General features: G+C 38.6%; 1 protein-coding gene across 1 annotated transcript in view; it reads right to left on the bottom strand.

Moving 5' to 3' along the window:
* LOC138011176 (uncharacterized) overlaps positions 1-10,000 on the bottom strand; it is a 68,820-nt gene that overhangs the window by 9,306 nt on the left and 49,514 nt on the right. The window contains exons 11-15 of the mRNA XM_068858144.1: positions 4,497-4,690; positions 3,320-3,436; positions 1,990-2,174; positions 743-862; positions 566-642 (exon numbers count right to left, since the gene is read on the bottom strand). Of these exons, the coding sequence (XP_068714245.1) occupies positions 566-642; positions 743-862; positions 1,990-2,174; positions 3,320-3,436; positions 4,497-4,690 (693 nt within the window). The remainder of the gene's footprint in view (positions 1-565; positions 643-742; positions 863-1,989; positions 2,175-3,319; positions 3,437-4,496; positions 4,691-10,000) is intronic.

Below are 10,000 nucleotides of genomic sequence, written 5' to 3'. Positions count from 1 at the left end.
TTGATATCACTGACTATGATAGAAAATAATACATGGCCTAATACAGTCCCCTGGAGGACACCTCTATTAATGTTCAAATGATTCGTAACAACGCCATCAACAACAACTCTTTGTTTTCTCCTTGTCAAAAACTAATAATCCAGGCATCATGAGTAGGTTGAGTTTGTTGATTCTCTACTATTCACAAAGAGGTTTTTCTCCGGACATTCCGGTTTTCCCTGGATCTCCTCAAAAACCAATATTTGGCTTGATATGCTTTGATTGTTGATTTCAGTCTACAGTGTCCCCAATCTGTGGTCCAGCCTTAGAACGACTAGACATGTAAATAAAGTTCATTCCTTTTCTTTCCTTTACTCAAATATAGTATCAATCGAATCGAGTTTGTACGCAGAGACCAATGCGACTAACTATTCATGTTTATATACCTTAAACCAACCAAACGGGGTTGACAAGAATCGCTTTCCTCTTAGACGCTAACATTATTGCATTTCCTGACCTGATACAATTGTGCCTTAGGCACTAAATACTTCAAAAGTCTGGAAATTTAATCGTCAAAAGCACATACACATCACTTTTGCTTGACAGATTTGCAGGATCTCCAAAGAGTATCTCAGGTGCCGTCCACTTTATTGGCATACAGCCCTAGGGAGAAAACAGCATGGCATTTTCGTGTTAAAAACAGAACGCCAAAGAGGTACACAGAAAACAAAGTGAAAGGGAATCCAACAATAATGTAACCCACCTTTTTGGCATTGCCATGTCCATATTTAAAGTTCTGGTAAGATAACCCAAAATCAGTGACCTTGCACACACGGTTTTGATCAAGAAGTACATTTCGTGCTGCAAGATCACGGTGAATAATCTACAAAAAGCAAATAATCAACGTTATTCATGCTCGTGTATAGCATAATATGTTCTGTAATCCCACCTGTGGTGAAGAGGTGCGATTTGCATTTCCCTATCAACAAGAGGACTGCAAGCGGGTCCAAAGTTAAAGCTTAAAGCTTAGGAAGTTAGTTAGTAGGTATTATTATACATTGGTGTCACAAGCTCGATTTTAATTGGCTATAAGCACGCAGCTAATTCTTGCTTGCTCTGTTACTGCTACGTTATACCTATCGACAATATATTTTATATACGTAGAAGTGACGTCATTCACAGAGACAATAGTTTTATGCATGCAGAAGTGACGTCACCTGACACAGTAACCAGCATAGAAGAGGAAAGAAAACTTTGCCAACCGCAGAAACTCATTTTAGAGCAAGAATTCTTTTCAATTCACTGTATGGTATCGAGGCTTGGTAGGCTAATTTGCACTTCGACAAAAGAATTATAAATTGACCGTCATTTATAAATAAGGTCTATTGGATTCGGTTTTTGCATGATAGCGATAATTATCAAGGCATCAGTTTGTGTTATCCGCCTCAGCCTTCGGCTTTGGCAGATAACACAAACTTTGGACTATCATGGGAAAACCGAATCCAATAATTGTTAATTAACTAATATGATTGGAAATACCGTAGTCTGTTCGAGATATAGCCAATGTTCCCCGACTACTGACTTAAAAAGATGACTGTTGAATTATCATGACGACAAGGGCAGGAGTACCCATCGGATCCACTCCGCAGACTATCCGCTCTGCATGCTTATGTCGACCTGGCTGGGAATCTTAGCTGCCAGGGCGGCGGCAGATCACACTATGTAATATCAAGGCATAGGTCGGTGCATGGATCTCCAGCGTTATCCCAATGAAGAAAACCCAGTGTTTAAAGAGCGCGCTAGTACGTGTCACCTACAGCCATCCATTTCTTTTCGATATAAGAATATGATAGCAAAATGATCACACATTTTTGTCTACATAATGTCAAACACTACAAGGAGTAAGCATATCGTATGATGCATTTCGTAGATACAATCTTAATCTGTGAAAGATTACAATAAGCAACAATAGTACCATATCGTATGACATGCTTGTTTCGTGTCACATACCCCTCTGGATGCCAGGAACACCATTCCAGTAGCAATCTGGTTTGAAAATGACAATAGGTCATAGGTCTTCAGTGGCGCTACTGCTAGTTTTCCGCAATAATGTTTGTCGAAAATTCCACGGCTTTTTCTCAGGTACCCCAGAAGATCCCCACAGGGTAAGTACTCCATGATCAAAATTGGCTGTACTGTAAAGGTTACACAGAGTTTGGACAACTTCTATAATGCTGCATTCAAACTGTTAACTTCTCGGAAAGGTGCATGTGGGCTCTATCATTTTTACGTTTAGACGCTTTTAAGAAGTAAACAAATAAAGCAGTATTTGTGTGGCTCTGTGTTGGAAGATTACAGTTTGGTCAACCACCTTTGTCTGCATCGCATATTTGCGGCTCACCTTCAATGAGCAGAAAGGATGATAATGAAGAAAAAGGCGAATATCTACACATTCCCCAAGTTAAAGGTCATGTTATCCAACAATGAATGTAAACGTGAGAAAAAAGAAAGACATGAATTAAATAATAATAAAAATAATAATAATAATAATAATAATAATAAAGACATTAATTAACGTTACTCATAATTTCCACATATTTGTGAAGAACTTTCTATGATGAAAAAAAAATATATTAAGGGCTGGATTTTTAATATGACGAAAGTATAGTGAGTAAGAGATGATTAAAAATTTATAACATATTTTTAAAGATAAAATATACAACTGTCATGCAAAATGTACAATTCCTTTAAATTATTTATCTCTCCCTGGTGGTATTTGCAGCCTGAGCCAGTTTCTCGCACAAAAAAATAAAATAAAATAAAATAAAATAATAATTGCAAATAAAAATAAATAAATAAACCAAAGCCTCCAATACTTTCATGTATGAAATGGCTGCGAGTGGGTTCTCTTTAGAAGTGTGAAATCAGGCACATGACCGTTTTATATAGCCAACCATTCCAATTTTAACTAAAACTATCAGCTTCAAGGGTTTGCATTTCAGATTGAAAAACAAATGTCATATCTTTTGTCATTATTCCATGGCATTGCTTTGATGATTCACCTTTTTTTTTTTAATTGTTCTGTTTCTTGACCTTATGCTCTGCAATTGTTGGAATTGAACTTGACGTTAAGAGGGTTTAGTTTGTTCTTGGGAAATGTGGTGAAAACGGCCATTTTCTCATTACTCGAAATGGGCTAGAATTTCCCAAACAATTTGCTTAAATAGACAAATTTAGCCCTGAATATCATCGATTGATAAAGTTTTCACTAGCGGTCTTGTACTATTGGTGCAAATTTCTCACAGCTGTTTCTATTTAGCATTTGCAATAACATCCTTACTTTGGGTGGTGACACAGCCAATGAATTGAACAATATTCGGCTGAGGGCTGTCTCCAATAACTTTGCCCAACCCGATTTCTCTCATCAGAGCGGTTCTTCCTTCATCTCCAGATGTGGCTACAACAAATGACACCAGGGTACAATAAAATTGGACACATGACTTGTGGGGTGTTTCATGGATTTCTACCTCCTTGGTCATGAGCTCTTAAGAACACGGTTGCTTTCCCCAGACTTGTCTTTGTCTCATTTTCTTTACGTCATGAGGCATTGTGATAAACGTAAGTCCATTTTTCTTTTAATGCCGTTTGTTCCTTCGGATAGGAGGCTGATATCGATGGAAGCTGATGGTGCGCTTCTTACCCTCCCTCCATTTGTCAGCGCTCCATTTTACATGTAATTAGAACTACAGCTACACAAATTAACGGAAGGTGTTAAAACATGCAGACATTTAAGTCGCTGAGAATCGAACTTGTGACCTTTGGCTGTCAAAGACGCGCACCAGTCCATTAAGCTACGCCTGCTCCTGATTCAGTGTTTGGGGCTCCAACGCTTAGGGAGAATCGAATATGCTTGATCGATTCAAATCTCCACTTTGTCAACCAGTTGGGGGTGTTTAACCATCTTATATCGTATTTTGAACTGCAATTTATCAGTGGAAGATAGGCTCAAAAATGTTTAAAAGCACTATTTATTTAAGAATTTTGTGAGGAAATTTATCCCTTAATGTGCAACGAGGGTAAAAATCTGGTGTATCTGAGGCAAGACGTCGACATGAAAGTTTGAAATAAAAGTTAAAGAACAAAATGTCTTTGCACACTTGCAATGATTGGGAATCAAGCGGGAGAAAAGGAGTAGGAAACCTGTTAGGAGAAGGTGATCTATTTTGGTAATCTCCGCATTTGTTTCGAGGTTAAGATAAAGGTGGGTAGATTATGAAAAAGTTGATTGAGAATTGATGATTTTAGCTGCACCCTTTCATAAAATATAGTAATGAGGATTTTTTTCGTTCTCTTGCGACATATTTTTATCGTGCATGTTGAAAGAGGTTTTGTAAGCCTCTACGTGACAGGCAGTTCATTAAAACATTTGTGATATTGCAGTGGAAATTTTCCCTGTCCTCTTTAACTAAACGGTATCCGATGGAAACTATAAATTAACAAAGCCGAATGGTACTTACGAGAAAAGCACTTTGCTGCAACAAAACGTATGCCTGGTTTCCCATTTTCACGACTCAAAGTTGCTCGCCAAACTGTTCCAAATGCTCCTGAACCAATGACCTCCTCAAGTGCAATCTGACCACGTGCTATTTCCCATGCGTCCACTTCAACATTCAACACCTCCATTTCATGTTCTTCCGTGGCACCTTGTGATCTTTAATCCAGAAATGTTGAGTGTTAGTTCTCTCATTTTCCAATGATGGGTTGCTTGCCGCTCGCCCAAACTGTTTTTCGTTTTGTCACAGCAAGTTTCCAAAAGCGTAATTGGTTTGCTTATTTGATGCGGGAACACTCCCAAGGATGATGCAAATAATGTAGTTCGAATGCCAGAAACCACTTAGTGGCAAGCAAGAGAAAAATCTAGCCCTTGGAACGTTAGTTTTAGGCTATGTCACGAAAAAGGGTTTCTGTTCCCCAGGACATTTGCAAAGTCAAAAGACTTCGAAATGACGTTCAGAATTGCAGAAACAAGGAGGTTGGTGTATGATGCCCCAAAACCCGTAGTGGGAAACTAACAAAGAAAGCCATACTTAATATCCAACAGCTGCCATTTTACAATGCCAGATAGGTTCACATCATGTATGCTTAACAATCACGCACTTCTTGGGGAACAGACTTTTGATCTTGAAATATACTTTGTGAAATTCACGTATCCCGGCCAACCCCCCTACACTCTCTCTCTCTCCTTCATTTTGTCTGAGGACGAGGGGACAGAACATCTCCATCATATATTGGCCTCTTCTGATGATAATTCTTTTCAATCTCAATTTAGCCCGTGGTCAAGAAGCGCGGCTATTTGGAGGAAGACACCTGATTGGTTGTCATTGGTTGTGCGACCATGGCGCGAAGCTAAAAATAGCTGAGGCATGGAGATGTGTTCTCTACCTTCATTCTCTCTTGTTTGTGGTTAGTTATGCTATTTACAGAACGGGGCGTCATACGTAGAGTATACCATAGAGAGCTTATGCACGAGACGTTTTCCAAGTAGCCGAAGAGAAACTGGGTCGAGACCGACGTCCTTGACTTGACTTGCTTGCATTAAGCATGTCACATTAGTGATTTCACTAGTTGTGAAGCAGTTTTGATTCTTTCTTAAGACTGAATCAAGATTTATTTCAGAAAGACAAGAGATATGCTTTTTAAAAGTTACAATCAAGGATTGGTACGAGACGATAAACATTTTCTTAATTAATTTATTGTAAGAGAACACGCAATGAAACCTTCAGTTTACCTACACACGTTATAAATTGGATGTGAGATGTCATGGGTATTTCTGAATGGATCCTGAACATAGTAAAATTATGCCTTCACTACCAAATGAATGAGACGCACACAACAGAGTAGTTACAAGGGCATATAGGTCAGCAAAGACCTCATATGCCCGTTTATTGTAGGAATACTGACAAAACCAATACTGCTCACCATCTCACATGCCACAATGCAGACATGTGTCTCCAGAGACAAACCAATTCACAGTAATATAAATTATTGCGACACCACTGGATACGAAAAGCCAAAAGCACTTTGTCGAAAAAAAAAAAAAGGAACGTATACCCCCACCAACTCTCAAATCAAACTTAAACTTGGGAAGTGAATTGTTGCTGACTTAGAAAGGTTTTCCAATCGTAACAATCTACTACATATATCTGACACGTATATCCATAATCCCCTTCGCACGACGTCAATCCTCCTGTCCGTGCCGGCAAATTAAATTTCTCTGTCTATTACGCTTCGCTTCATTGTCAGAAATACTATGTTTTGCCTTCACTACCAATGAGAGGCATACATGTCGACAGTGTCGTTACAGGAGCGCATAGGTCAGCAAAGACCTCATACATGTTAACAGATAAAGAAGAGGCTTGAATTTGGTGCTGAGCGCACGAGTTTACTGAATGAATTGACACTACAAAGCTAAGGAAAATTTAGCTTAATCTACAGTCCTAGATTCTTGGAAACCTTAAGCCTCGTTGTAGTTTAGTCCCACGTGCAAGGCCCTGGCTACTCTCTTGGTTCTCCAGCTTTAATACCTCTCCAGTTTACTCTGGAAGTAGAACGTTTCTTTCAAGTGTTGATACCGTTTTGAGCCAAATTTCTTTCGTAAATGACAGGAAATATAAAGTTGATTGTCCAGTGTATACGCAGGAATAAAAGAAAATCAAAATCAATGAATAAATTAATAGAGTTATTCCACATCAAATAAACTTACCTTTCCGCGTTTTCTTTTTTTTATTTCACCACGGACAGCAAATACCCAGCTTTGACATGTTTGACTTGATGTTTGGGACGTGTGACGTCATTTTTTTTTAAAAAATCACTTCCGGTCAACGTCCATGTTGAGAAAAACATCTCCTGCTTAAGCTCTCTTATTAGCTAATGTCTAGTGTAGTGCGTTGCAGTACAGTGTAGTGCGTTGCAGTACAGTGCAGTGCAGTGCAGTGCAGTATATTGTAAAGTAGGGTTGTATTGTGGAGTATTGGGTTAAAAAATATAAGTTGTCTACAAAGAATGACAAATAAATAAGAGATAAATTGCTTACAAGATAGAAAACGGAAAAAGGAAATCGAATAGAGTGTAAAATCGTCCTTATACAAAACAAAAGCAATAGAGAGAGCGGTAGATGACCTTGCTTGGACTTGTAGAGGATCAATCTAATTTTGTGGAATGAGGAAATGCTTGTTGTTAACCCGTCTGCACCAGTTTTTGAGACTAGTTTTTTTCTTGTTTTTAAGAATCATTAAGTCATTTCTGTCTCGCTGGAAACATTTCTTACGACCGAATTTCGAGGACTGTCGAGATTCTATTATTACCGTTAACGTTCACTTTAGACAAATGAGATCAGAACGACTGAGAAAAGGTCTATATTTCTTTTAAAGTGCATTATTGTGTATTACAAGTGGGTTAGTGAATGTGAGAGAATGATTAAGACATATCAAATGAAAGCTATTACAATTGAACCCACTGGGAACTCTGAAAAATCCGAGCCCCACATGGGCTCCCAGTTGCCAGTGGGTTCAATTGTAATACCTTTAATTTGATATGTGTTAGCCATTCTCTCACATTCGCTCACTTTGGTGGTTGGTTGGCCCCATGGTTCACAGAAATACAGGCAACTGGATTTCAATGATGCTCTCAATGTGACTGCGCGATGCAGTTATGAGCTATTGTGTCAGTCGCTAATACCCACATTTCACGGTTGCACACCATAGAGTCTCCAGTAGCTCAGTGGTTAGAGCATCCGTACAAGATCACGGAGGGTCGTGGGTTCAAATCCCATCTGGGGCTCGGATTTTTCCGAGTTCCCAGTTGGTTCAATTGTAATATCTTTCATTTGATATGTACAAGTGAGTTGACCAAAACATAATAATTGACTTACCTCGCTGTGGCTGCTCAGTACAGGGACGTAAAGATCATGTGAAGACAAAATAAGGAAATATATAGTTGGTGCGGATGAATATACCACGTTCTTTGAAGACTGAGATTATAAGACCAAGTAAACATGACTTTATGCCGAAGAGGAAGGCTGGTAATTGTCATGACAACCAACGAAATCGCGAATGCTTTAGGCCTTCTACTACGACTAAGACTACGACTACGACTTCACTAAACATAGAAAATAACCTTTCCGACGTATTACACTGCTCCACGAGATCACAAATACCTACATGGAAACATAACACTATTTATAATAACTTAAGATGCGGTGATGTGTACCTGTCATTCGTCGTTTGCAAAGGTACCAGATGATTAATGCTGATAACACCACAGCAGAAAAAGGGCCGACGATTAAGTACCACTCTATCGCTCTGGTAGCTGTAAAAAACAGAACCATGCATGGGTGCAATTTTTTCAACGCGCAGGATATATGCCATTCGAGGCCGAATTTGGAGGGGCAAAGTTAGTACTCTTCTTCAATAATTAGAGCTTAAAGGAACCAAGCGATTTAGCAGATATTACTATGGACCGTATTCATAAATTATTCTTTTCTCTTTGTGCTAATTATCCTCACTAGCCTCGTTAGCAAAACGAAAATTCAAAAGACTTTTTCTGCCTAAGTGAGGCTTGTGAGGATGATCAGCACAAAGGCAAAAGGATGATTTATTGTCCGCGAGTTATGAATTATTCATAACGGTATTATCAATTTGAGAACGAAACTTAAAGGGGCCATGTCACGTTATTTTAGGGTGTTTCGGGGAAAACCTTAATTAATCACGAGTTTAAAACTCGAAAATGGTAGTGACGGAAAATCCTTTACTGATAAAATTATCGTTAAGTCAAAAACAAGATGATTCTGAGCAGAAACGAACTTTATCCTGGTGGTATATTGCAAAAAAGTCGAGCCGACTTTTTGCAAGATTGACCAAATGCAATCTGTTTCAATCTTGTACCTTTCTGTCCACCATAATTTCTCTTTCTTTTATGTTTGTCAACAGTTTTAAGTGGTCATTTTAATGTTTCATTCTAATTTTTGGGCATTTTGGGCGTCATGTGATGAGATTACAACATTTTGCGTGACATAGTCCCTTTACACTTAGAATGCCAAAGACAAGCAACAATCTCAGTCATGCTCCTCTTCATTTTATCGTGCCAGGATGCCTTCTAACAAGGTAGTGAAAATTGAAACATTCTACTCAAAAACGACTGGAGATGTATTAAATATTTTGAACGTTATGACGAAACTAACGAATAATCTTAATTGTATTTACAGACGTTGCTGAAATGATCTTGCGTCAATGGCCACTCGGGCAATTTCAAGAAAGGATCAGAGCCGTTAAGTTTAGCTTATTCATCCTTATGTTCTCATTAACACGAGATGTTGAGTCTGTAGTAGCTTCAGATATTGCGTTTCAAGTTATATTGCAAAAAAATATATTTATACGAATATATATTTAATATCCTGCGAAAGTTACATTCTTTACAGGGGCCAGGGCGAAGACGGAATGTGACAACGCAATTGATGTCACCAAAAGATGTTGGTCAACAATTTTTTTTAAACCTCTCGTCGCTTATTAGAGCATGATCAGTACTCTTTAGCAGTAGGCTCCATCACTCCATCAACTCGATTGCATTTTTTCATGCTTATTTCCTCACTTACAGCATGCGTGATGATGTGGGGGCCCACTCCCCACAATCAAGTTTAAATTTAAAACAAACAAACAAACATAACAAAACAAAACTAGGGACCCGCAGATAGCAAATGCTGATCGAGGCGGGAATCCTAAGACACCTAGATACACTCTGGAGTTTAGTATAACAATTGATGTGCAAATAAACCCTTTTTTTCTTTCTGCCCTCTCACCTCCAAAGAAAGTTTATGAGAGTTTGCATTTGCTGCAAGTGATTTAAAATCTTTTTTGTATATATTGATGGTTCGCCCGATATTTTTGGGATGTATTGTTGGTGCCAGATATGCCAGTTGTTGATGCAGAACTTATGGAATCACGATGGAGGTTCCACGGCTAGATAC

The sequence above is a fragment of the Montipora foliosa genome, chromosome 7 (genome assembly GCF_036669935.1).
Source record: "Montipora foliosa isolate CH-2021 chromosome 7, ASM3666993v2, whole genome shotgun sequence".
Taxonomy (NCBI): Eukaryota; Metazoa; Cnidaria; class Anthozoa; order Scleractinia; family Acroporidae; genus Montipora; species Montipora foliosa.
Note: the sequence above shows the minus strand (reverse complement) of the source record. Positions and strands in the feature narration are given on the sequence as shown.